The sequence below is a fragment of the Physeter macrocephalus genome, chromosome 14 (assembly GCF_002837175.3).
Source record: "Physeter macrocephalus isolate SW-GA chromosome 14, ASM283717v5, whole genome shotgun sequence".
NCBI lineage: Eukaryota > Metazoa > Chordata > Mammalia > Artiodactyla > Physeteridae > Physeter > Physeter macrocephalus.
The window spans coordinates 79,768,458-79,795,318 of NC_041227.1; the positions used below are offsets into that span (position 1 = coordinate 79,768,458).

General features: G+C 64.7%; 1 protein-coding gene and 1 long non-coding RNA gene across 4 annotated transcripts; one reads left to right on the plus strand and one right to left on the minus strand.

The window, feature by feature from the left end:
* Nucleotides 1-1,748: 1,748 nt before the first annotated feature.
* LOC114487816 (uncharacterized) lies at nucleotides 1,749-5,017 on the minus strand. Of its 3 annotated transcripts, XR_003683264.2 has the most exons (5): nucleotides 4,903-5,017; nucleotides 3,967-4,073; nucleotides 3,609-3,722; nucleotides 2,793-2,947; nucleotides 1,749-2,039 (listed from the first exon to the last, which is right to left on the minus strand). It is a non-coding gene; the product is annotated as an uncharacterized lncRNA (long non-coding RNA). The 3 variants fall into 3 exon arrangements; XR_003683262.2 differs by lacking the exon at nucleotides 4,903-5,017 and having other exon boundaries at nucleotides 3,967-4,642; XR_003683263.2 differs by lacking the exons at nucleotides 3,609-3,722; nucleotides 4,903-5,017 and having other exon boundaries at nucleotides 3,967-4,642.
* Nucleotides 5,018-24,552: 19,535 nt separating this feature from the next.
* GRIFIN (galectin-related inter-fiber protein) lies at nucleotides 24,553-26,308 on the plus strand. The gene is given in 6 exon segments (XM_007129488.2): nucleotides 24,553-24,592; nucleotides 24,595-24,737; nucleotides 24,980-25,059; nucleotides 25,156-25,315; nucleotides 25,834-26,000; nucleotides 26,146-26,308. Coding segments are annotated over 6 exon segments (606 nt in total). The 3' UTR covers nucleotides 26,162-26,308.
* The last annotated feature ends 553 nt before the right edge of the window (nucleotides 26,309-26,861 follow it).

Below are 26,861 nucleotides of genomic sequence, written 5' to 3' on the forward strand. Positions count from 1 at the left end.
CAGGCTAGGAGCGCATGCCGGCACATATACACGTGTACACACAGCCCTGCGTCAACACGGGGTCTCGGGGAAACACGGACCCGGCCATGCAGGCTGAGATGTGTACAGGCTGGGTCCTTAGAACCTTAGGGCCACTGCATGGGAAAAGGTGCTTCTTCTTTGCAGCTTGGTGAGCAGAGCATGAGCTGGATTTCAGTCGTTTATCCTTGCTCAGTGCACAACCTGCACATATGTGCACAGCAGCCGTGGCACCGTCCCCAGGCCCTCCCTACCTCTCCCAAGGCTGTCTTCAGCCTCTTCTCACCGGATGTCCTCCCCCAGCCCCCTGCTCAGATTGCAAGGCTCATTCTTGGCTGACACAGTCACAGGTCAGTCCCTGCTGGTGGTGAGGAGGAAGCAGGGGACCACAGGCTGACAACTTCAGGTCCTAACTGCAAGGTCTCGTGTTTCCTCCTTGAAGAATCAAGTGTGGGAATGAGTAGGGCCGAAACGAGTGCGATGCCTCATCCGCGGGGCCCAAACCCGCCCCATCTCCGTCACCATCACCCTTCCCCAGCTGTGGTCCTGAGGACCTGCTTTCCAGGGCCATGGTGCACAGTTTGGCAGAGAGAGGCCCAGCTGTACTCCTCTGAGTGCCCCAGACACACGTGTGCCGACGTGTGCGTGCCTTCACACGTGCAGGTGGGCCTGTGTGCACTGGCTGGGGGTGGGGGCCGTGGAGGCTCCAGGTTTGCACGTGCCAGCTGGCCAGCGTATGGCCGGGCACGGGGGACACGTGTGTCCGCGTGTACACGCGCCCAGAGCTGGCCCCGGCAGCCTGCGTGGCCTCCTTCCTCCGGCGCAGCTGCAGACTCGGGAAGGAGGAGACGGGCTGCGCCGGCCTCAGCCGTGTTCCCCAGAGAGGTGGCCAGGCCAAGGTGGGGGGCCGAGGCCAGGCCAGAGGGCCGGGCAGGGCTCGGGCTGGGGTGTGGCCTGCACCACGTGCTTCCTGTCCTGCCGGTGGCGACGGCTTTGGACGGAAGGTTGGCCCCCATCAGGAAGGCGCTGCCTGGAGAAGTGGGGCTTCTGGAGGCTGAGTCAGCTTCCCCCAGAGTTCATCCTAATCCTCTACCATTTCTTCCTCCAGGCTGTCACCCAGCTGCCTTATCCCCAGGGCGAGTGGGGAGACTCCTTCAACTGCCCTGTGGGCCTGAGTGCAGTACCTCGGGGCAGGCGGACACTCAGCCCTCTCGGTGTCCCCCCAGCACCTCCTGGGCTGAGCCGCTCCTTCCCCGAGAGCCCGGGGACCCCAGGAGACATACTCCCCGAGTTCTTATTGCCCTAAGGAGCGGTTGGGGACCCCGAGACGGGCAGAATTTGCTTACGGGCACACAGCAGCTCTGGAAGGATGCAGCTGGACCCTGGGGAGCCCACCTCCCAGTTCAGGACACTTGGGACGGTGGCAGTGACACTTGTACCTGGACGGCTGACCCCAGATCACCCCACAGCTCAGCTGAGCTGGAAACCCAAGCCAGGGTTCAGGGGTCTGTGGAGCAGCCCTTCATGTCCATGGAAGGTGTCAGGGAGGGCTTGCCCAAGCGGTCCCCCGGCCGGGCCTTCTCCCAGGCCCTTACCACTGTCCGCGCCCACCCAGGTCCTGGGAGATAAGCCTTTTCAGACCCCCCTTTCTCCTGTATTAGTGTCCTAGGGCTGCTGTAATAAAGGACCATGAACTTGGCTTAAAACAACAAGTACTTATTGTCTCCCAGTTCTGGAAGCCAGAAGTCCGAGGTCCAGGTGTGGCAGGGTTGGTTCCCTCTGGAGGCTCAGAGGGGACTCTGCCCCAGGCCTCTCTCCCAGCTACGGTTGGACGCTCACGGCCCTTGGCGTTCCGCGGCTTGTGGCTGCATGGCTCCAACCTCTGCCTCTGTCATCACGCGGGCCGTCTTCCCTCTGTGTTTCTGTGTTCTCTCCTCTTCTTTGAAGGCTGCTCGTCATTGGGTTTAGGACCCACTAAATCCAGGGTGACCTCGTCCCAAATGTCCTTCACTTCATTACATCTGCAAAGACCCGTTCTCCAAATAAGGTCACCTGCACAGGTTCTGCGGGTTAGGAGTTGGACCTATCTTTCTGAGGGGCTACCATCCAACCCAGTATACCCTTAAATGCCAGGGATCTGGGCGGCTGCATTTTCCCCCCCCGGCCACGCCAGTGCCCCTTCTGCAAAGACCCGTTCTCCAAATAAGGTCACCTGCACAGGTTCTGCGGGTTAGGAGTTGGACCTATCTTTCTGAGGGGCTACCATCCAACCCAGTATACCCTTAAATGCCAGGGATCTGGGCGGCTGCATTTTCCCCCACTGCCACGCCAGCGCCCCTGCACTTCCTCACGGCAGCCTCAGGGCCATGGAGGGCACCCTCGGACATGTGTGAGTCAGTAGGGACAGAGAGCCCAGCTGATGGAAGCGGGGATGGTGGCTTGGAGAGTGGGCAGTGCCAGGCCTGCCCACCGGGAATTGGCCTGCGGTCCCCACCTCCACACAGGATGGGTGCACAGACAGGCGCCTTGCCCCCGTGCGCCCGGCTGGCCCTGGGGGCCCCGGGCACCTGCCCCACGTGAGGACAGAGGGGCACATGCAGATGGGCCGACACCCCTTAACGGCCGGCGCTCTGCTGGGCCTCTCCCTAGCAGGACGTTTCTCTTTCAGCCTCAGGTCTGGGCATGAGCGCTGGGTGAGTGGCCACCAGGCCCTGGGCCAGTGAGCCCAGAGCTCGCCCCCTGCCACTGCCCCACCGGCGGAAGGCGCCTCCCACCTGTAGTCACCGTGCCGAGACACGGGCTCAGCTGATCTTCCAACGTGCCTTTTACAACAAGTGGACGCTTGGCTCTGAGCTCACCCAGCCGGCACTGAAGCTGGGTCTGTGGGCCCCCACGCCGAGGGTGGCTTCCTTGGCCCTGGGCGCTGGCCCTGCAACAGCAGAGCTGGGAGATCCACGGGGCCCCCTGGAGACGCCCTGCTCCGGTCTCAGTCTCCCAGGGGGAACATGAGGTAAGGATCCTGCACATCTGTATTGCCCCCAGGGGCCTGGGAGGGCCAGGACACTGTCCCTGGTCCCAGATACAGAAACTGAGGCCAGGAGGGGCCTGGCCTGGTCTCCCCTGCCCAGCGGAAGTGGGTCGAGGCAGGCCTAGGTCCCAGCTGGCCCACCACCTGCTGACCTGCTTCCTCCCAGGCCCTCTGGGGGCAGGCGGTGGGAACGGGCCCCGTCTCAGCCTCCCAGCCCCCCGGCGGCCGCCCCCTGGGAGGCCTGGTCAACGGGCTCAGGTGTCCCGCACAGCCGGTTCCTCTGCCTCGTCCCATCCTCGCCTCTGTGGAGCCAGGGGGAGGGTCACTCCCCAGGGGCGCCAGCAAGGACGGCGGGCGGGGGGGCCGTCTGGCTTCGGGGGGGCCAGGCCGGCTCCGATGCCATCTTCCATGTCCCCCCGGAGGCTGGGCCGCCCAGGTGTGTCCACAGGGACCTCCCTCGCCGCCCCTTCCCATGACCTCTGTGCCGTCCCCCAGGGCAGAGCCCACGCCCGCTGCTGGCTCTGCAGCCCCAGCCTGCTCTGGTTGGGGGTGCAGGGCCCACCTGGGGTTCAGCGGCTCAGGGGAGCGGGGTGGGCTGCCGGCTACAGATGGCCAGATGGGGTGCTGGAAACCTCCCCCGATGAGGGGCTTGCACTCCTCAGCCGCCCGGTCCTTCCTGGGGGGTCAGGGTCAGGATCTCATCTGAGAGGCACTGAAAGGGAGGCTCGGGGCGGAGGGGGTCCCACAGCCTGAGAGCCATCCGAGCCTGCGTCCAGGACGCCCTGCCGGCCACTTCCTCCTTCTGACTGGGCCAGACCTGCCCTGGGTTTGACGGGTGGGACCTCACCTCAAGCCAGGGAGTTGGGGGAAACCGAGGCTGAGAGGGGACTAGGTGCTTTGCTCCAGGTCACCCAGCTTACCTGTCTCCTGGAGTCACGCTGCTGGGCGTTAAGTCTTGGCTCTGCTAATTATTAGCTGGGTGACCTCAGGCGAGTCCCTCAACTTCGCCGTGCCTCAGTTTCTTCAGCTTGTAGAGGGGGAGCAACGAGGAAGCCCGCTTCAGGGGGTGTCGTGAGGCCCCCGCGAGCTGACCACAGGCCTGGCACGCGGCGAGGGCAGTACCAGGCCCACGCCGCTATTGGCACTGTCAGCACGGCCACCGTCAGGCCGGCCCTGCTGCACCGCGGACCTCAGAGCCTGGTCTTGTCTCGGTCACTGCGGAACCGCCGGGCCCGGGCCAGAGGTGACGCTCCGGGAGCGTTCCGAAGCTGCGAGAGCAGCGTGACCCCACATGCGCCTCACTCCAGAGACCGTGGCCTCCCCTGTCCCGCCTGGCTCCCCAAGGGGACCCCCTCTGCCCGAGCCCCGCACAGCGGCTGCCTTTACATATGTGCTGCAAGTCAGGAGGCTGAGGCCAGAGAAGGCGGACCCCCTCGGCCAGGGCACCCCGGTTTTGGTTGGTGCCGAGGAGCCGCTGGGTGGCCTGGGCTGGGGGCTTGGCCCGGGGCTGGGGGGATGGAGGCAAGCAGAGCCGGCGGGTGGGGGTCTCGGGCCCCTGCAGGCGCGAGGCTGGCCGGGGTCCCGGGCGGCCGGGCCCGCTCCGGGCTGCGGGCGCCCGCGCAGCAGAAGACCCATGTGCCCCCGTGCCCCCCACCGGGGCCTGTGACATCCTCTGTGAGCGCCAGCGTCCGGGGCGCTGCCGGTGAGGGCTGCCGGCTCTGCCACCTCCGCCCCAAGGCTGCGCTTGGCGGGGGGCGGGGGAGGCCCGGAAGCTGGAGTCTGCCCCCAGGTGCAGCCCGTGCCCGCGCCCCGCGCCTCCCCCGGGGCTGCCCCTGTGCCCTGCGCCCCGCTGGGACCTTGGTTCGCTCATGCGCGCCCCGGACAGTCCGGTTCTCGCCCGCGGGCCCCCGGTCCTCTCCGGGCTGAGACGTCGCCCGCACGGCAAGAGGCGCTGACCCCCGCGACCTGTCCGCCGAGGGCCTCCGGGAGGAGCGCGGGGCAGGAAGTGCAGGGTGGGGACAGCCCCGGCCCTGGCAGCACAGCCAATGGCAGCTGCAGAGCTGGAGCTTCCTCGGTCTCCCTGGGGAGTTCCGGAATCCGGCTCCCGCCTACACGCTGCAGACGGAGGCTCCCCGGCCGTGCTCCCCCTCCTCCTGCCCGCTCCTCTCGGGGCCCCCACACCCGCTCCCACCTTTGGGGGACGGGGGGGAGATTTCCCCTCCGCAGTCCCCGCGACAGGTGAGGAAACTGAGGCGGACGGGGCATCTCCCACGTGGGCCAGAGGCTCTCAAGGGCCCCAAGCCTTCCCGCAGCTGGCTTTCCTCACTGAACCCCTTGACCAACTACACGCTCCGAGCTTTGGCCTCCGTCGCTACCGCCCGCCTTCCTGGGGGCCCTGCCCAGCTGACACCCTCACCCCCGTCTTTGCACAGCGGTCCGCTCAGCCCCGGCGCCGCCCGGGCCTCCTACGGACGGCTTCCACCTTTGCGGCTGCCCCCAGCCAGGCTGGTGCGGGGCAGGAATCTGGGTAGGCAGCCCCTTGTCAGCCCTGTGGCCCCTGGGAGCCGAGAGCCCTGCGGGGGTGGAGTGGCAGTAGGGCCCGGGCCTGGGTCGCACGCATCTCACACTCAGCAAGTACGCGGGGCCTCGGGAAGCTGTCTCGTCCCGTGAGGTCCCTCAGCGAGAGACGCAGAGACTGGGCTGTCGCCCCCATTTGCCACATGACCTAGGGAGAGGCCCTGGGGTCAGAAGGCAGGCTCTGCCTCCCCACAGGAGGCTCCAGACCTCTCCTCCTAAGACTCAGTCTTCTCAGCTGTCAAATGGAGCCATTTCCAGTCCTTCCTGCCTCACGTGACTGTCGTGAGGTTCAGAGCACGACAGAGGCCCAGGGCCCGGCTGTGGAAGGAAGGGTGACGAGAGATGGGCCAATTTCAGGGGATGCTCAGGACCTATCAGGCCTGAATCCTTGCTGATAGCCACTCACCCACGGCCCAGCCAGGGAGCGGTCACCCGTGTACCACAAGACAGGAGCCCCTGGCAAGATCCATCCAGGCTGAGCTTCCCTGCCCTCTGAGCTGGAACCCAGAACTGGGAGCGTACCTGTGCAAAGAGGCACTTTCTCCCCAGCTGCACCGCCCAGGTGGTGAGCTTCCCATCGCTGGATGCATGCAAGCAGAAGCTAGGCAGGAGAGGGGCCGTGAGGAGACAAGCCAGGGACTGGCGGCCAGGCTACTTGAATCCTGGAATTGCAGGACTCCAGGATTCCGTCTGCTGGGGACAGAGGATGCTGCAGGGAGGTCTCTGTGGAGAGAGTCTGCATCTGGGAGGTAGACGGCCCAGTGAAGCCCTCCAGCGTGCCGTCAGACCGGCCCAGACCTGGGGCCTCCTCCACCTCCTGATGCTCTGCCTCCCCGGGGCTCAGACTCGCCCTCTCTGAGCTGAGAGCTCCCCGTCCTTTCATGCAGAGCATCCACCCCCTGCCATGAGCCACCACGTCCGTGGTGCTGGGTCGCTGCCCTCACGGGGCTGGCATTCTGGAGGGGAGGAGGACCCAGTGTTGCTCAGGGCGTGTTGGAAGGGACGAGGCTCCAGGAAAATCAGAGCTGGTGCAGCGATAGGGAGGGGCAGGGCCTGTGGCCTCACGGAGAAGGTGAGGGGCAGAGAGGGAGCCTCGCAGACGTCTAGGGAAGAGCATTCCAGACAAGAAAACAAAGAGCCGGAGCAAAGGGCCTGAGGCAGGAGCAGGCCTGGCACATCCCAGGAACAGCACGGAGGCCGGGCTCGAGGTGAGGGAACCCAGGCGAAGGGAACACAGAGATGAGGATGCGGGTGAGAGGCTGGACAAGCAGAGGACAGGGCCAAGGATGGGCCCGGGGACCCTCCCCTCCCCCGGACAGGAGCTGACCACTCGGAACACGCTCCCTTCCCGCCACTGGAGTTCCCAGAGGGGGAGGGCTGGGGACTTGGAGACAATGCCAGGCGGCTGGGGGGCAGGGGGCTGGATTTATGGCCTCCTCTGACCCCAGCAGAGAAACCAGCCTTGTTGGGCATGGCCGAGTCACCAGCGACCAGCCTGGGGGTGGGACGGCCAGGATGAAAGGCCCAGAGAAAGGATTAGCCGTGGCCCAAAAGGCCACGCAGGGCGCCATGGCAACCACAGGGCCACGGAGCCCTGGAGAATGGAGCTTGTGTTAACACCTCCCCACAGACTCCTCAATGGGGCTGGGGGCTTGTTAACCAGCTTACCAGGCGGCCCATTGACATGGAAATCCAGACCTGCCATCAGTCAGCCCTGAAAAGGCCTGTCGGACCCTTAAAGGAGGCAGCCAGGGAGGAGGGGCCCTTGAGCCGGTGGGGCGGGCAGGCGGGGGCAGGTGCCGGGCCGGCGAGGCTGAGCTCCCACCTTCCTGCCCTGCCTCCTCCACAGCTGAGCCCTGCCGCGTGCACAGCCCTGGCGGGAACGCCCGGCCTTGGGAGGGCTAAGAGTTCCCTAGCCAGACCCACCGGACAGGGTCTGCGGGGCCTTGGCTGATGGGAGTCAGAGGGGGCCACGTGGTCTGAGGTGCTGGCCTGAGCCGCAGACTTCGGGGCTGGAGGGGACGCCGGACAGAGCAGTGGGGACAGGTGTGGGCCGTGGCCGCCTGACCCCCACCCTGGGCCGGCCCTCGCCCCAGCTCTGCCTCCAGCTCAGAAGTGACCTGTCCCCTCACTGGGAGGCCGTCTCAGGGCTGGCCTTGGCCCCTGGGAGCACTGGGCCCTCCCGTCACCCTGGCCCTTTCCCCTGGGGCACGCCCTGTCCTGGCCCCTCGGCAGGGCTCTGTCCTCTATCTCTCAGCCTCCCCCGCACCCTACCCCAGGCTGCTGGCTCCAAACACCGGGGCATCTCCAGCCCTGAGCCAGTCCAGAAAATGCGCTCGAGTGACCTGCCACGGCACCCAGCCCGTTCCCAGGACGGCCCTCGGCAGCGCGGAGACCGTCTGTGAGGTCGGACTGGAGGAAATCTGGCGGGAACCATGTCGGGGGTGGGGGGGTGGGGGTGGGTGGGGGAGAAACGGCCCTCCCCCCACTCACTGAGCGGGGAAAGCCCCTTGCACGTGGAGATGTGCAGAAATGCTGGGGCGGCCCGCGCGGAGCGGCGCGGGGGCTGGACAGGGGAGTACAGGCATCTGGCAGCCCCTCCCCTCTCGGCCCCCTCCCTCCAGGCTCTGGGCAGGACCCAGGGCGCTGGGGCAGGGTGGCTCTGGGCAGCGGGCGCCTTGGGGCCTCAGTCTCCCTGTCTGCAAAGTGGGCTGGTGGTGGGGGCAAGGGCGCTGGGGGTGTGGGGAGCCTGAAGGCGGGGCTCAGGAGAAGGCCGGGCCTCTGCATCGGCCTCTGCAGGCAAAGCCCGCTTCCCCAGCACTGGGTGTGTCCCAAGCCTCAGCCCCGCATCCCAGCATGCGGAGAGAGTCGAGGGCTTCGCCCTTTCCCCTCAGGGAGGTGGTGAGGTGCCCTAGGGGGGAAAGGAGCTGGAGGTACAATCGCGGGGCAACTGAGGCTCAGGGCCTTGCTCCGCTAGACCCAAGCCTCAGCCCTGCCTAGCCCTGGGCTTGGCTCACAGGTCACCCCTTTTACTGATGACAGACAGAGTAGGTCACAAATGGCCCGAGGCCCTGGTGGGGAAGCCCGTGTGCAGCCCTGGGTCCCCTGCCCCCCGACCAGCGTTGGCTTTCTCCGGGCGAGGCCCCAGCTGCACACAGCTGGCAAAGGGCGGGGGGCCGGGAACTTGAGAAGGCTGCGTCCCCCATAGATCCCAAGGAGGGGCCATAGGCGCCCATCAGAGACTCAGGCCGGGCCTCCCCCTCCTTTCTCAGGCCCCCAGCTGCCATCTGCCTCTGTCCCTCCTCGGGGGAACCAGGAGGGGCCAGCCCACATTCCTCCACACGGGCCCCTCCACACATCTGCCTTCCCAAACCTCCCTTGTTCCCTAGCAGGCCCTGGGGCCCGCGCCCCACCGCGGACCTGCAGCAGGGACCCCTCCCCTGGCAGTATCTAGGGGTCCCCACAAGGAAGTGCTCAGAGGGGCAGCGCCCCTTTCCCCCACCCGGTCCCCCTGTGTGTGTGTGTGTCTACCCGCGTCCCCCAGCAGCTCCACGCCCTGCCTACCCGCTGTGCTCCCGGCTCAGGTGGGCACCTCTCCATCCCCCACGCAGGGCTCAGGGAGGCCCTGGCACTGAGCGGGGAGCAGGAGGGAGGCAGAAGGGAGAAGTCCAGCTGGACAGTGGGGACAGGGGTGCCAGGATGAGGGGCCACCCCACCCCCATCGTGCACTCTGGTGACATTGGAGGCCTGCCATGAAGGGCTACCTGGGTGGGTAAAGGGAGACCGTGGGCTAGAGACAAGGAATAGTGGGTCCCAGGCTGAGGGCTACGATGCGATGCTCCTTCTTGTTGATCCTCAGAGTGCTCTGGACATCCTGGAGGAGGGGGTCCTGGAAGCCAGGCCATAGCAAGGGTGCATAGGAGTTCGCCAGCAGAGACGGGTGTGCCTGCTGCAGGACTCGCTGTTTTCCTGTGTGGGCCTGGTACTTCATTCACTCAGCACCTGCTGTGTGCTAGGCCCCATGCTGAGCACCAGGACGGAGAAAGATCCAAACAGGACCGCTCCCCACTCCCTTGCAGAGGGAGACTTTTGGCTGCTTGCTGTGAAGCCAGGGATGATGGGAGAGTGAAAAGGACTGACCCACACTGGGGCAAGCTTCTTGCAGGGGAGGCTTGCCAGGCATGGGAGGATGGTATGTGCAAAGGCCCTGTGGCTAGGAGGCTAGAGCATCTGAGGACAGGACAAGAGGTCAGTGTGGAGACGGAAGCGGGGGCACACCACACACCGTGAGCGGGAGGTGAGTGTGATGCGGTTTGCGGGGGTTAGGGGGGCCTCTTACCCTTCTGTGTGCACCGCTCCCCAGGCCTCCTCCCTCAAGAACCCGGAGCCTGGAGTGGACGCAGGGTGGGGGTCTGCAGTCATGGCTGAGGCAGGGGGCACACGTCCGGGTGCCGAGGGCTGTGAGGGCCGTGTTTGCGCAGGGAGCAGACGTGGGCACGCTGGGACCCCGGGACCCATGATCACACAGAGAGTCACATTTAGAGACACACAGCACAGAGGCTCAGCAGAAACACCTAAGCAGGCTGTTTGCCGCCCATGTCCCCCCTCCCCCACCCCCCTGACACACACACCAGCCGCAGGCGGATCCGCTTTCTCTCCTGCCCCTTTTCTCTGGTTCTTCAGCAAAGCAGTTGCTCGAAACTAATTGAATTTTCCGCCTGGGAAGGGCCTGGGGAGTTAAGGCGGGTGGGGGCTGGGAAGAAGCTTGTTAACAGGTCTGGCCCTCCTTCCCCCCTCCCCCCCCCACTCCTCCTCTCTGCAGTGGGGGTGGGATGGCCAGGCCCTGGTGGCCTAGGAGCCATGGACAGGCTGACAGGACGCAGCCCTCACCCTGTGCAGAGCCTGAGCCGGTGAAAGGAGGCCTGGCCTGCGGTACAGCCCCGCCTCCGGCCAGGAGCCCCCAGGGCTGCTGAAGTGGCCCCCAGCACCTCCACTTCCCCTCCTCCCGCCACAGGGAGAATGGGACTGGGGTGCGGTGGGTGGAAGCATAAACCAGACGCTCCCGACGGGGGACGCAAGGCTGCCCTTGGAGATGCGAGATGCGGGAGCCCAACCCGCCCCCCAGAGGAGGAGACTGAGGTCCAGGCAGGCCCATGTACACTGTGGGCCGTGGGCAGGAGAGCTGGGGGCCGGTGGCAGAGCGGGGCCGGTGCTTGGGGGAGGAAGGGGGGCAGAGGGTGCCCCGCCAGCCCGGGGTTTACCCACCCCCCGCCCAGAACCCGTATTTTCAGCGCGAGTGTGCTGCAGGGCCGTGTGTGAGCAGCGGGCTGCGGAGGAGCGGCCTGGGGACAGGGGAGGGGCCTGCAACCCTCCCGGCCAGACCCCCGCCCCACCCCGCAGCCTCACAGGTACAGCAGGAGGAGGGGACCTCACAGCTCCTCTGGGAGCTGCAGGGATCCTGGGGCCAGGGCCCTGGGGCTGGCCTCAGACTCAGGACAGCCGTGTCACTCCCCTTCCTCATTACACCGCTGCTTCTCTGGCCTCGCCAGGGCTGCTAGCCTGGGGGCCCCGCTGAGGGGTCTCAGGAGACTGTGCTTCTCCCCAGGGGTGACAGTGATGGGACTTCAGGTCTTGTACCATCGGGGGCTGGAACTCTCAGGCCCCATCAGTATGAGCCTGGAGCCCTGGGGGGCGGGGGGGAGCGAGAGCCCTGCCTGTCTTGAAGGCAGGGCGGGCGGCCACTACAGATCAGGGTGCTGCAGCTTCGTTGTCTGACTCAGGGTCACGCAGACGGGGGGCTCAGGTCCTGACACTGTGCGTATCCCCCAGAGTCCAGCTCCTTCCCCCACTGCGTCTGTGACGCTGCTGGAGGTCCCCCCGGAGCAGGGCAGCTCAGGGATGGCGTGGCTGGGTCCACGACAGCAGGGTGGGAGGCCCTGGGGGAGGCGGCTGGGAGGACCAGGGGCCCAGGCACGGCTGGAGGCGGGCTGGGGTGACCGAGAGGTCTCGAGCTGCTGTCGGCCCTGCCCAGCCCTGCCTCCCGGTTGGCCTCTGGGATGCCCGCCGGCACAGCCCTCCTCCCTTCCTGCCCCCCTCCGCGGGGCCCTGGCCCACGAGGCAGGCACACCCGTTCCTGCCTGCTTCTCCGGAGGGCACGTGCCAGGAACCGGCGGCAGCCTCTCCGGCCTGCGCCGCTGGAGGTCACGCGGGGAGCTTGGGGCACTGAGCCGGCCGGAGGGAGCAGACTGGCCCTGGGCACAGATGACCGCCATTGCCGGCTGCGGGATGGGCTGTCTGTCCATCATCGTTCTGTCTGAGCCCAGCCAACTACTCACACATCCACCCACCCACCCACCTACTACACACCCACCCACGTACCCTCCATGCACCCACCCACCCACTCAGCGCTCCTACCTGAGCGCCTGCTGCAGACCCCGGGAGAGGTTGACCACACAGTGTCCTGTTCCAGGACCCCAGGCTGGCCACACCTCAGCATCCGGCAGGCAGACCGGGGCCGGCAGGGGACGCAGGTCCTGGGGGAGCATGCGTGGGGGTCACTGCCCAGACCAAGGTCACCCGTAGAAGCCACTAGGAGGCCATCCTGGGGAGGCGGTCTCCAAGGCCAGGGTTGGGGGAGCCACAAGGGCAGAACCCGGGGCTGGGAGACTAGGGCAGGGGCTGTGCTGCAGTGAGGCCCCCAGAGGAAGGATGTGGTTGGAGACAGAGGGAGTCAGAGATAAAGATACAGAGACAGCGAGAGACAGAGACGGTGAGACACGGAGACAACGAGATTCAGAGAGAGCGGGGTGAGGTTGACCAGGGCCCCACCCTCTGGTTCGGAGTCCTGGACAAGGGCCCGGCGAGCCCAGAGCCCCCTCCCTTGTCCCAGCAGGGAGATAAGGAGGATGAGGCTGTGATAAGTACGGGTTGTCTTGGCAGTCAAAGCCTGATACTCCTCTTGGGGGCATTTTTTCCCCATCAAGTCATCCTGGGCTTGGTCCAGGGCCCTCTCCCCAAGCCCTGGGGTGACCAACACTCCCCCGCAAGACACCCTGAGGCCAGAGAAGGGTCTGCAAGGGGCCTTTCCCACAGCCTCTCCCGGAACCCAGGGCTCACCCCGCGCTGAGCTCAGGAGGGGAAACGGGGGGCCTGGAGGCAGTGAGGACCGGCTCATCCCTGCGTCTGGCTGTCCATTCAGGCAGGGGGCCCCCTCTGTGGCCCCCGGGGCTGTGCCTGAAGATGGGAGGGGGTGGCGCCCACCCTGCTGGTAACAACGGGTCCAAGTCCACTCAGCAAACAGCCACCGGCTCCCTGGGGCCTGGGTCAGAGGCCGGGAGGGTCAGCTATGGCCTCCGTCTTCGTCTTCCGAGAGGCCCCACTCTGGGCAGGTGGGTGTGGCAGAGGAAGCCATTCATCTGGGCGGCGGTGGTGACAGCTGGTGGTTCCAGGAAGGAGCTGAGCTGTAAGCGAGAGGAAAACCGAGCCAGGCAGAGTCTGGGAGGGTTGGGGCCCCACCCTTTGTCCCCACCACATCCTCTGTGATTCTCTGACCCTCCTTTGGCATCCTGCCCCATCTGGACAGACAGATGGACAGATGTGCATGTGAGTGGATGGACGGATGGATGGATGGATGGACGGACACAGGATGGAAAGGAAAGACCGAAGTTAGCACTGAGGGATGGAGAGATGGATGGTGGACGAAAGATCAGATGAATGGATGGGGGTGGCGGATAGACAAAAGGATAGATAGGTGGATAGAAAGAAGGATAGAAGGACAGGTAGATAAATGCCGGGCTGGCTGGCTGGACCGATGGATAGATAGTGCATAGGTGGGTAGATGGCAGGAGAATGAATGGATGAATGAACAGCTCCTCAGATACATGGAAGGATGAGATGGCAGGTAGAACAGTGCCTCCCCCACGAAAGACTCCCACGTCCTAACCCCTGAAACCTGTGAATATGTTGCCTTACACGGCAAAAGAGACTTTGATGATGTGATAAGTGAAGAATCTTGAGACGGAGAGATTATCCTGGGCCACGCAGATGGACCCAGTGTAATCACCAGGGTTTTATAAATGAAAAGGGGAGGCGGAGGTGCTGTGAAGATTGAAGTAGAGGCTGAGTGACATCGCTGCTGGCTCTGAAGCCGGGGGCCGCGGCCTCCAGCCAAGGAATGCAGGCCGCCTCTGGAAACTGGAAAAGGCCAGAAAACCGATTCTCTCGTAGAGCCTCCAGAAGGGACGCAGCCCTGCCCACACCTTGATTTTAACCCACAAGACCCATCTCTGACCCACAGAACAGTAAGATGATAAACTGTGTTGTTTTAAGCCACTAAGTTTGCTGTAATTTATTACAACATCAACAGGAAGCTGATACAGATGGACAGAAGGACATAAGATAAATGGATGGACAGGTGGATGGATGACCAGAAGGACAGGTGTGTGGGAGAATGGCCGCCAGGGCTCATTCCTTAGATTTACACTTAAATGAACCCAGGTGCTGAGGGCTGGGCGGTTAGACCCCTGGCCGAATGGCTAAGCAAAGGTTAGGGTTTAGACGCCCCAAACTTCCAAGATAACCAGAGCCCTAGTACCTGTAAGACATAACCCAGAACATGAGTATCAGAGCTTACGGAGATGGACCTAGCAACACCCAGACGGCAGTCAATAGAGGGCCCTGGTCTAGGTCCTAGGGGAACCCCGATGGCCCTTGTTTGGACAGTGCTCGGGGTTTAAGGTCAGGAGCACGGAAGAGGAGCCCCCATCTCCTTCCTCCTGTGGTCCTAGTCCAGCACCTCTGCACCTGGAAAGGGGGCCTGGGGCCATGAGGAAGTCGGGCCCGCAGAGGCCCAGCTCCAGCGAAGCCCGCACTGCAGACCCGCAGGCTTTCCTCAGCCCACCTCAATGAGGCACGCCCCGGCTCACCTTCCTCTCCACACGCACAGGCACACGGACACGCGTATGCACACGCTCTCACATGGACGCCACGTGGTAGCAGGGGGAGGGGGCTCTGCCCTGCTCTGCCTTGAACCTGTGACCCTGGCCACGCCCCTGGGCCTCTCTGGGTCTCCGTCTCCCCATCTGTGCCCTGAGCGGGGAGGGGGGCCAGGGGCCAGCAGGGTAGTGGGGAAGGGGGCCTGAGGCCACGCGCGGGTGGGGCACCAGAGCCGCCAACCTGGCCCTCACTCGTGTTTCTAAGCACCAGGTTTCCTTCCCTGCACCCCTCTGGGGAGGGGCTGTAATTAACTTCTTCCTGTTCTGATCAGGAGTTCGTTTCCAAAAACATATTTCGAAGGATTATTTTGCAAAGGAAATGTTTTTGAAAGACTCTCGTGTCCCGTCCCAGCCTGGGGAAGTGGGACAGCAGTCAGAGAGGGGACAGGGGTGGAGGGCCTGGTGGCCCGGCAGCTGGGGTGAGAGGGCATGCTGCGCCCAGGCCCCAGCCGCGGTCTGGGGCGGGGAGGGCCGGGGGAGGGTAGAGGCCAAGGAAGTGAAAGGAGGCAAGGGGGGGTGCAAGGGTCTCCACTTCCTCCCCGCCCACTCGGCCTTGCCCTCTGCCTCCCCCAGGCCTCCTGTGGCTAAGCTCAAGCTGGGGCCCCTCTCAGGGGCCTCTCCCACCATTTCAATGGGGAGATCGCCGACCGTGCCCTCCGCTCTGCACCATTGCCCCGGGCCCTCTCCCGTCGCCTGAGGGTGGCCTGGCCTCTGTCCTGGGGCCCCGGAGCCCTGCCCACCCTGGCCCTCCTCCAGAACACCCTGCTGTGGCCCGAGGGACAGGCATCCTCCAGCCAGGTGGGCGCTGCCTTGAGTCCATCTGCCCCTCCCCTGCTCCGCTGCTCCCTCGGGGACCTGGCAGGCACTCACTGCTTGAACTTGACCCTTGCTGGGCTTCCCCGTCGCACAGAAGGCCCTCCAGCACCACTGGAGTTAGACACACAAGTGGTTATTCTTTTCTTTTCTAGCCCAAGAAACACGTTGCAAAATTCCCACCATCACAAAACAAGCAGGACCTGGATGGCGTGGGGTGGAGGTGGGGTCATTTAATGGACGGTCTGGGTTTGGGGTAGAAAACGCCTCGACCCCTCTCCGGGATGTGTGGGCTGGGGGCACCCCAGAGCCTGCAGAGTCCCGACCCTGACCTTACCTTGCAGACCCCAGACCAGTCCAAGGCTGCCCACCTCCCCGTGTGCCCCCACGGGCCCCCACCACGTCCAGGTGGCCTCAGGCGGCCTCCACCCGCTCTGGGTCTTAGTCTTGCACTGTTCACCTCACCCACGGTGGCCGCCCGGCTCCCCCCGCACCATGAGCCTGTACTAAATGTTTGTTGAATGAATGATGGATGGATGGATGGATGGATGGATGGACCGTGCGGACCGGGCTAGGGGTCTTGCAGTAAAGCCCCTTTAATGTCAAGGAACTACCCCGCAGTTCCCACTTCCCAGAATTCCAGGCTGCGCCCTGGGGTGGGGAGGGCCGGGCCCCTAGGCAGCCCCTCTCCGCCAGTTTCTCCCCCAGCCCCGGGGGGCGGCCCACGGTGGCTCCTGCCTGTCTCGCTGCTCCTTGGGCTGGGGCTTCCACAAGTTCGGCCAGCGCTGGCCACACTGCTCAGGGGACAGTTCCCAACCCCGGACAACCCAGGGCAGGGGAGCTTGCCAGCTGGGGGAGTGGGGAGCCAGTACGGGACGGACACAGAGGGGAAAGAGTCCTCGCCTGCCTCTCGCGAGCTGTGGTCCTCAGACAAGATACTCGGCCTCTCTGAGCCTCGGTTTCCCCCTGGGAAACGAGGGAGCCTAAGAGAGGATTCCTTCGGAGCCTCTGGGGCCCGGTGGAGCCCAGCCCGGTCAGATGGGGCTGCTGGGCTGTGCTGTGAGGGCCCCACTCCCGGCACCGACCAGCCGTCCAACGCCCACCTGCTCAGCTGCCCACCCAGCCAGACCTCATCTCAGGGGCGCAGCCCGCTCCCTCCTCCGGAGGCCCACCTGGCCCGCCCTTCTGAAGGGGCTGCGGGCTGCCCAGCCTGAGACGAGTGCGGCCCGGGGCCCCACGCTCCACCCATCGCCTCTGCCCCCTTCTCTGGCCCCGTTTCTCCATGCGCCTCTACTGGTCTCTGTCCATCTCGTCTTCTCTCCCTCCCTCCCTGCCCCCAACCCGTCCCCATTCCCAGCCTCCACCCCGCACGGGGCTCTCAGCTTGGGGTTCTGGGACTCCGCCCCCCACAGATGTCCTGGAACTGGTGGGAGGTTATTTTGGGAGCTGGCGGCTCCCCTGGGCCTTTCCCAACGATCTTGGCGAGAGCGTTTGAGGGGGTCAGCCTGAGCGGGTGGGGGGCATGTGGCGGCTGGCCCGGGGGGGCTGCAGGGAGCGTGGTGTGGGGACACAGTGACCACACTGGCCTCCCGGTGTCCTGGGCGGGGGCATTGGCTGGGGCTCCCTGGCTGTGCTGGGCCAGAGCTGCCCCGGGAGGATTCTGGGGAGGGGGCAGACCCGGACCAGCTCATTCCCCACGCTGCTGCCCCCAGCGTTTAGGGGGCCGCCGGAGGTTCCTCACGTGGTCCGGCCCCAGCCGGTCCCTCTCACAGGTGCAGCCTCAGCTCATCTCCACAATGTCACCTCACACCGCCCCAGCCCCCGACACCCCGGCCACGCCAGCCCCCTTGCTGCGCTGACCTCAGGGCCTTTGCACCTACAGTTCCCTCTGCCTGGGTCATTCTTTCTGGGTCTCCCAGGCTGGGTCTTTCTCAAAATGAGGTCTCAAGGCAGTGGTCACCTCCCCTGAGAGTTTCCTTCCTGCTCCAGCTGAGATAGCCCCCAGCCCTCCCCTCCTACCATCTCAGCCTGCGCCATCCCAGAGAAGCATAATGCAGGCAGAGATGCAACTTAAGAATTTTCTAGTGGCCACGTTAAAAGAGTTTTTAAAACAGGTAGAATTAAGTTTAATAATATCTTATACATTTAACCCAGTATATCCAAAATAGTATCATTTTAACAAGTAATCAATATGAGATTATTAATGAGATATTTTACCTCATTTTTCTGCACTAAGTCTTATAAATCCAGTGGGTTTTTTTGTTTTCTGGGGTTTTTTGGCCGCGCCGCACGGCTTGCCGGATCTCTGTTCCCCAACCAGGGACTGAATGGACCTGGGCCATGGCAGTGAAAGCCTGGAATCCTAACCACTAAGCCACCAGGGAACTCCCAGGCTAGTTCCTTTTTCACACTCACATCTCAAGCCACACATTTCAAGCGCGCAACATCTGAGTACAGTCAGGGGCTACTGAACTGGATGGTACAGCCTTCTGTTTTCATGCTACTGTCCTATTTTACTTTCTTCCTAGCACCAATCACCATCTAGCATATTCCACGTATAATACTTGTTGAGCTGTTTATCATCTGTCTCTCCCACCGCAATGCACGTTCTGCCGTGCTCCCCACAACTCCACGCAGCAGGCACTCTGTTAAATGTTTGGGAGCGAGTGATGGAGGGCTGCCTGGGTCTGGTTCCCCTCCCCTTACCTCACCCCTCACCGGGGAGGGGTCATGGCCCCGGGTCACAGAGCAGCACGTGGAGGTCCACTCGCTACAGAGTGGGGCCTGAACCCACGCCTGCTGTCCTGTGTCCCCACGTCTGGCCCGGTGCTGGGGGCGGGGCTCTCTGGGTCCTCGAGGCTCTGGCAGCCCCACCTTCAGGCCAGCTCTAGGATCCCCCAGCCACCGTCTCAGCTAATGGGATTCCCAGCCCCTCCGCCCTCAGATCCGGGCTGCTGCTGCGTGTGTTTATAAACCTGGCGCAGGCTGCTTCCCTGGAGGCTGCCGGAGCACAGGGCCCATCCGGAGGAACCCTTACAGTCCCCCCTCCAGGCCAGATGTCAGCCGGGCTGCTCCACCCTGCCCTGACCAGCCCGGCTGGCCCCCAGCCCCTCTCATTGGCTACTGTGCCCGGCCAGTGGCCCCCTTTCTGATAGGCCTGTCTGGGCTAGTTGAGCTTCCTCCACGATGGCTGCCACCGTGGGATAACTCATGGCTGGTACTGGCCCAAGGCCCAAGAGGTCCCACAGTCCATCCAGGTCCCAACCCACCAGGGCCATTAGGGAGCCCTCTCCCCCATCGCCCCCAGAGCAGCACCACCAAGGGCTTTCGGAGTCGCTCAAGCACATCCTTTTGAAGGGCTCCGAGTGACCCCTCGAGGGTCGTTCACAGCAACGCCTCACCAGGGAAACTGGTGGTCATGCTGCCCCCAGTGGCCTCGGTCTCTCCATCTGTAAAGTGGGAAGGGAAGCCCTCACCCAGCAGGGCTACGAGCACACATGAACTCACTTGGAGGACTGCAAAGGGAGGGGCTCTTGCTAACACATGCTGAGCCAAGGAGCGTAGCTGTGGGAGCTGGGAAATGACAGAGGGAAGCTGGGTTGCCTCTATCCTGCCCCCCAGACCCTGGCCCCACTTCTGCAGGGTTGTGACTAAGAACGGCAGCTCCAGCAGCGACTGCCTGCGTGGACCTGGGCCAGCTCTATCTCCCCGTGAGCCTTGGTTGCTGCATCTATAAAATGCCTGGTAAAATAGAATGGGGGTAGAGCCCTCCCCCTGCCCAACCGGAGCTAAGGCCTGGCCCCAGGGTGGGTTCTGCACTCCCTCGGGGCTCCTGCCTCTGTCTGGGCAGGAGCCCCATTTGCTGCCTTAGGCCCAGGCCTGCCAGGGAGGGAGAAACACCAGCCTTACCCCCACCTGCGTGGCGTCTCCGTGGCCCGGCCCACCCAGAGCCCCATCTCCACGTCCCTCCTTTGGGCCAAGTCCAACTTTGCTTCTGTCCCCAGCTGAGCTCACAGGCAACGCTCATTGTCTCACTTGGCAACCTCAGATGGAGAAACTGAAGCCCAGGGAGGGGCGAGGGCGCTCTGCCTGTCAGGGGCAGGTGGGCCTGCTTTGGTCTGCACGGGCATGGAGGGAAAGGTATGGAGCAGGAGGGGCAGCCCCAAGAGGTGAGCCCTGCGGGGTCCGCGCGGGAGGGAGGCCAGGCCGACGCCGAGGGTCCTTTGGGCCGCCACTGGACCCCCCATGCCCGGGAGAGGGGCGGCGTCAGATCTGGCAGCACCTGCTTAGCACTGGCTCCAGTGAAACCTTATCAGCCCCCATGTGTCCCCAAGTGAGCAGATTCTCTGGATGATAAGAGATGCGGGGGCAGAAAGACTGAGACGCGGACAACGGCCAGGCATTGGGTGGGCAGCTTGGCCAGGAACAATACCGGGCCAAATTAGGGCGGGGACGGCGGTGCCTGGCAGGGAAGGCCAGGAGGGCTGGACTTCAGCCACAGGCCTCAGAGGTCGGCTGGGGGGTTGTCTTCCCCATCCTGGCCTTTCCCTCCCCAGGGCCTTAGCACATGCTGTTCCCTTTGCCAGCAACACTCTTCCCCCTACCCCTTCTTCTGGCTAGTTCCTTCTCTTCTGGGCTCAGCTCCAATGTCACCTCCTCCAGGAAGTCTCCCCTGACCAGCTCATATCATCTACAAGTCCCCCCTGTACACGATCATCACTCCCCATATTTTCCCTTCAGAGCTTTTATCATAATAATAACGCGGTAACATGATGTTGGATTTGTCATTTAATGTTTGCTCCCTTCCTCAGACACTGGAAGCTCCATGAGGGCAAAGACTGTCTGTCTGTCTGTCTGTCTTGTGAACCATAGCACAGGGCCTGGCAGAGAGCAGGATTCAGCTAACATTAGCTCAGTAACTGAATGGGCAGCTGGTTGTGATGTGGAGACGGTAACCCACCCAGCAGACGAATTCATGACAAGCACCTGGCATAGCACTGAGCACATAGTAGGGGCTCAGCTGATAAGTGATAGCGATAGTGTCCAGGATGAGCTGAGTTCCCTTGGTCACTCTCATATCTCCCTTCCCTGAGCCTGGGGCCTCTGTCTGCCCCGAGTGGCATGGTCATGGCATTTTCTTGAGCACCTACTGTGTGCCAGGAGCTGCGTGGGTACCGGCAGGCGGGTGGGAGGAGGTGGAAGAGGAGGTGCCCACGTGTATCAGGCTCAGACCTGCCTCCTTCCCTATAGATCTCTGAGGGTCTGAGGCAGCTCCTGGCACGTAGTAGGGCCTCAGTGAATGGCTTGGGTTGGAAATGACTTCTGTCCTGAGTGAGCGAGTGCAATTCAGAGGAGGGAGAGACCCAGGAAGCTTTTATGAGCGACTCGACTAAGCTTTGAGAGAACGGGACTGGGGACAGGTGGTGGCTGGGAAGCTGTTAGAGGATTCAGAGGGGACAGGTGAGGGAGCATCCGGAGGGGGGACCCTGCTGCCCTCTCCCAGGAGCAGCCCTGGGCAGCTCCAGCCTTTAACAGGCCTTACAGCCAAGGTCCTACGAGGGGCCTCAGAGGGGCAGCAGAGGCCAGAGCTCAGTGGCCCTGCTGCTGCCTAGGCTGCCTCTCAGCAAGCCCTCGCCTCCTGGGCCTCGGTTTCCCCACCTGTGTGGGACGGTGTTTTCAAACTGCCCTTGCTCTCCCTGTTGACCCAGAGGGCACACTCACGCCGTGGCCCCAGCAGAGGGGAGAAGAGGTGAACCACTAAGTGCAAAGGCCACCAAGCACCCATCCAGGGGGAGAGCTGGCCCGAAGCTGTGTGTCCCGGGCCAGGTGTGGCCCCTGCCTGGAAGCTGCTGGTGCCTCCCTGCCAAGTGAGGGCTGGGAATCTCCATGCTGACCTGTCAGCAAGTGGTTCCAGATGTGGGCTGGGGACGGGGCGGCGGGGGAGGTCCTGGGATAGTCTTGGAATCTGAAGAGGGCTCCTAGGGCAGCCTGGCCCGGCCTGAGACCCCCCAGACCCGGAATCGGTCATTGGTGGGCCAGGCGGGTCGCTCGCGACAAGAAAGGATGGGGGCTGGAAAGAGCACGGGGCTGGGGTCCGGAGGGGGCCCTCGCGCCCTGATGCTGCCACCCTTTGCCACGGCGCTCTGGGGAGGTTTCCCTGTCTGTTTCCTCATTGCTCAAGTCGGCACAATGACGCCTGACTCCACGAAGCCCATGAAAGCTGTGCTGGTCTCCCCAAAAGGTGAGGCAGTCCTCGTCAAAGTGTCCCGGGGGACTTGTGCCCGAGGTCTGTGGGGCACCGAGGTGTGTCAGACCCTGCCTGGCGTTGACAGGCCTCCTGCACAGCCCTGCCTCCCGGTGCTCTGCTCTCACTCTTCCCTACCACCTTCTCATTCTTGCTCATTCTCTAGGACCCGCTTCAGCTGCCTCCTCCTCCAGGAAGCCGACCCTGATAACCTCCCATCCTGGTCTGGTGAAGGGCTTCACATGCAGGGGCAGACTGCTGGGTTCAAAATCTGGCTTTGTCACTCCCTAGCTGTGTGACCTTGGGCAAGTTGCTTAACTTCTCTGTGCCCTTATATCCGGTGCAGGACATGTGATGCTGCACGTAAAGAGCTTAGCTGAGTGCCCGGCAGCGTGAGCTCCGGGTAGACAGTGGTTATCACTATGCCATGGGGCAGCATTTCTCTTCCGGGTATCTCTGAGCACCAGCCCCATGCCTGGCGCCACCTGGCGATGGTGGCCCCAGGGCTGAGGGCGGGCCTCTGAGCCCAGGCCGCCATCCTGGTGAAGATCTCTGTGGAGCTGGGTGGAGACCCTGCTACCTCCTCTGGAGCCTATGGAAACCAACAGTCCAGGGCAAAATCGCACATCCGGGAGGAAGAGGGGCATCGTATGGCTGGGCAGGTCTGTTTGCTCCCAGGCCCCAAGCCATAGCACCCAGCCCTGGCTGGCCAACAATTCCAGGTGGGGGCACTGCCCACTGCCGCCACCTCAGGGGCCCCTGAGGACTGGCTGGAGTGTGCCTGCAGGGCTGGGCCAGCCACGTGCGGCCTAGGTGTCCCTCTCTCCATCCCCCCAGCCCCGCTGGGGCCTTCTGGGCCCTTGGCCATCCCCACTGCTGAGAGCTTCGGTTGCTCCTGGCTCCCACCCCATGCGGGAGAGGTTCCAAAGCCACAGCCAGGGGGTGGTGAGACCACAGCCCTGGCCAGGTGTAGGCTCATGCCAGGCACAGGTGTCACGGGGTGGGCGGAGGCCCAGAGCTGCATCATCCCAGTTGGGCTTTCTGAGGTCTCCAGGCTGGAGTGAACAGGCAGGCTCACACCCTGGCCCCCTTCAGGCCCAGTGCGCTACCTCAACACAGCCCCCATTGTCCCCCATCGATGGGGAGGCTGAGGCTTAGAGCGGGACAGGCCTGCCCAAATCAGAGGTCCTCAGGCTCCTCCCCCCAGGCCAGGGCCCGCCCCCGATGCCCAGCTAGGGCCCCAGGCCACTGACTCCCAAGGACTCTCCACCAGAACCCCTGATGACCTCAAAGCCAGGAGACCACAGCCCAGGTTGCTGCATCCAGCCAGGGCTGTGGCCACCCCGGGCCACCCTCCCCTGCCCAGGAGACAGGCGCGGGGAACAGAAGTGTCGCGTGCAGCTGGGAAGACTGCGGCCCACAGGCTACTAGCCCCAGGTCGCCCAGCCGGTTGGAAGCCTGCTCTGCTCCCCTGACTGTGTGCCCTGCCCCTCACTGGGCCCTGGGCACCGGCCAGTGCTGTACCCAGAGAACAGGCTCCACGTCCCCACCCAGCAGCGGGACAGGAGACGGGACAGGGAGGTGCAGAGGCAGCAAGGGGCCTCACCCTCCTGCTGGGCCACTGGGGCAGGGGCTCCCCTCTCTGCGATCCTTGGGGGGAGGCGGGGGGGAGGGGTCTGCAGCCTTCAGTCCCCAGGACGGCCTCGCTGGGTCGGGACAGGGATGTGCATGCAGGCAGGCTGGTGTCTGAGGCAGGAAGCCATAGCAGGCAGCCTCACCTCCGCTGCCCAGGGCTGCCCCCTGCAGGCCCGGCCAGCCCTGTCCCGTGCCTGCCGGGAGGACGAAACTGCCCTTCCCGGCCTTGGCCTTCGCATCACCCCCCGCATCAAACATGACAGGCACACGCCTGTCACCAGCACAGGCGGAGAGGCCAGGCGGACGCACCAGGGGCTGGAGGGGAGAATGGCCCGAGGGGAGTGGTGGGGTTACGCAGGGCTGGCAATCCTGGCCGAGCACCCCTCAGGCCCCGGGGGGCCAGATGCATGCCCGCCCCGCCGAGGCTCGCTGGGCGGGGAAAGGGCAGCTCACGCGCTTACCTCGGACGTGCCACCTCCCACGGCCGTGGGCGCGCTGTCGCACACACTGCGTTTCCCCAGCCGCCCGCTCCCACGCGCACCGCCCCCGCGCCGCCCCCGTCCCCGTCCCCTGCACCCTTACACACTCACCCACCTGCTCGCCGCGCACGCGCTGCACGCTCGCCGCGCACAGCAGCCCTGGTGCTCCCTGAGCCCGCCCTGGCTCCTCTCTGGGGCGGCCCCCCGGACAGTCCAGCCAAGAGGCCCCCGCGGCTGCCCCCAAAGCCTGGGGAGACTCTGCCTGTCTCCGCTACACGCTCCCCGAGGGCCCCGGCCGGGCCCCCTCCCCCGCGCCGGGGCCCAGGAGCCAGGAGAGGAGAGGGGCTGTGGGAAAGGCCCTCCCCCATCTTGTCCGCCCGCCAGCGTCCCGGAATGCGCTGACCGCAGCGGCCCAGCCTAATCCCAGCTCGGCCCCTTGGGGCCAGCTGAGCCTCTGGAGCAGGGCGGCGGGGGTGGGGGCTGGGCTGCGCTGGGCCGGGGGCACAGGCTGGAGGCACCAGGTGGTCTGACGCCCCGAAGGCCGGGCAGGCTCCTCGCTTGACCACATGGGAGGGTGTGGGTCCCTGAGATCCTGGAGGTGGGGGGCTGCCTCGGCCACGCCCTTCCCGCAAGAATGGGGGGGAAGCTGCTCTCCCAGGTGCCTGAAGGATCCTAAGAAGTGAGGTGAACTTTGACAGGCAGACAGGCCCCGAGGCAATGGGGGTGGGGAGGGGCCGGCGGGCCACCCCTGTCCCTGGAGCTTGAATGGAGGACCTGCTGCTGGGGGAGGGCGAGAGGCTGAGGATGGAGGTGGGGGGGGGGCAGGGAAAGGCACAGTGACCTCATCAGCCACCCCTGGGGTGCGGCTCCCGAGCCCCCGCCCAGCCCAGCCCGCCTATATCCCCAGGCTGGCCCTGCTCCCAGCAGAAGCTGGAGAGATGGCACTGCAGGTGGGTGAGACCCGGGCTTGGGGAGAAGGGAGCAGGGCCAGCGGGGAGGGTCCCCCAGTCAGCTGTGCTCCTCCCCCACAGAGCTGCCCTCCCACGAGACCCCCAGGCCGAGAGGGAATGCTGCTCACAGGGCCCAGGTCCGGGCAAAGCGCGTGCACTTTGGGGGGCTCCTGGGCAAGTGGGGTAACGGAGGGGGAGGAGGCCACAGACACGGGGCCCTCTGTCCCCTCTTTTGCCTGCAGTTTGAAGCCTTCTATGCAGGGGGCCTGGCCCCGGGCTGGAACCTGCTAGTCCAGGGACACTCTGACTCTGGAGAGGACAAGTAAGGGACATCGCCCTCCCCAGGGTCCCCTCCTTGGCCTTGGGTGGGTGACTGCCCGGCTGTCTGCCGCTCTCACGAACCGCGTGATGCCCCCAGGTTTGAGATCAACTTCCTGTCTGAGACAGGGGACATCGTCTTCCACATCAAGCCCCGGTTCTCCAGCGCCACCATCGTGGCCAACACCTTCCAGGGCGGCCGCTGGGGCCAGGAGGAGGTGTCCAATGTCTTCCCGCTGGTGCTCGGGGAGCCCTTTGAGGTGACGGGAGTGGGGCGAGGCCCTCGGGAGGCGGGGGAACCCATGGGGTGGGGTGGGCGAGGCCCTTGGGGGAGGGGCGGGGGGCGGGGGTTGGGGTGCCTGTGGACACATCGGGGCCACCTGCTGCTTTGTGGGAAGGGTGCTGTGTAGCCTCTAGGGCTCCCTGTATCCCTGGCTTCCAGCAGCACTGCTGTCCCCACCGGGAGCCCCTGGGGGAGGGGGCTTATTAGAGATGCTTACGGGTAAAAGGGCCAGTGCGGGAGTCTCACTGCTGGGTCTGGGGGGTGCAACAGGATGCCCACCCCCTGGCCGCCAGCCACCCCTCTGAGGAGAGAGGGAGAGACTCCCAGCTGGGAGCTCAGAACTCCCATGGGGCGGGCCTGCATGACGGGGGTTCCACGTGCTGAGGGAACCCCGGGCCCCCCGGCTATGCCTCCTGGACTCAGAGCTCTTGGAGCTCAGTGCGGGAGCAGGACGCAGGCCCAGCGGGCCGTGGGTCTCTGGCCTCCCGCCCACAGATGGAGGTCAGCTCGGACGCGGAGCACTTCCATGTCCACGCCCAGGAGCACAAGGTGCTGCAGTTCTCCCACCGCCACAGGCCGCTGGCCGCCATCACCCGGGTGCAGGTGCTGAGTGACCGCTGCCTGGCCCAGGTGGAGCTGGCCAGGAGAGGCCTGAGCTGGGGGTAATGTTCCCGCCCCGCCCACAGAGCATCTTTATCCCGGGACCCCATTTGCCTGGGAGGGGGCTGTGGGCTTGCCCTGTCCCCATCTGCTGAGTCTGTGCAGGGGTGGGGCTGGAGCTGAGGCGGGTGTCTTGGATACTTGCAGGGACGTGGGCTACTGAGCTGTGTCCGAAGTCCCAGGATCGAGCCTTGGCCATTGGCCATCCCACGTCCGGTGAAACCCACGCTGGGGAAGCTGGGGGGAGGGCCCTGTGGTTCTGGGCCCCCCCACTCCAGCTCCACCTTCAATAAAATTTAAGCAGGCTGCAGGAGCTTGGCTACTTGGAGAGGGGCATGGGCTGGGGTGGGGTGGGGCCATTGGAAGCAGCCCTGGACACCCTCCCCAGGGCTAGGGGTCAGGGGTCCCTGAGACCTATGTCCTGGGGGTGGTCCAGCCCCTTACCTCACCCCCAGGACACTGAGGGTCTGGGGGGGTGCTGGGATGGACACAGGCTTGTGGGGAGGCCCCTATCTGGGGGTGGGGAGTGGTGATGAGATCCGAGGAGGGGAGGGCTCCTGGCCATGGGCCAGAAGGCCCCAGCTGGTCCTCACCCAGGACACTCACGCCCTCCGGCTCCGCCCTCAGCCCCCAGCCCAGGGCAGTCTACTGAGAGGTCCCAAAGCTTCCTCTTTGCCCTACCTCCCGTAGGGTGCACCGAAGGGTCCCTCCTGCAAGTCCTGTCCCTGCCCCCTTCTGTGCGTGCGGTGGGGGAGGAGGGAGCCCTGGAGAGTGAGCACAGCTGGGGGTCCCCCGGCCGGCCCCTGCCTTCCGAGCCCAGCTCACCCATCCATCTCTCTGTCCATCTCAATTACAATGGTGAC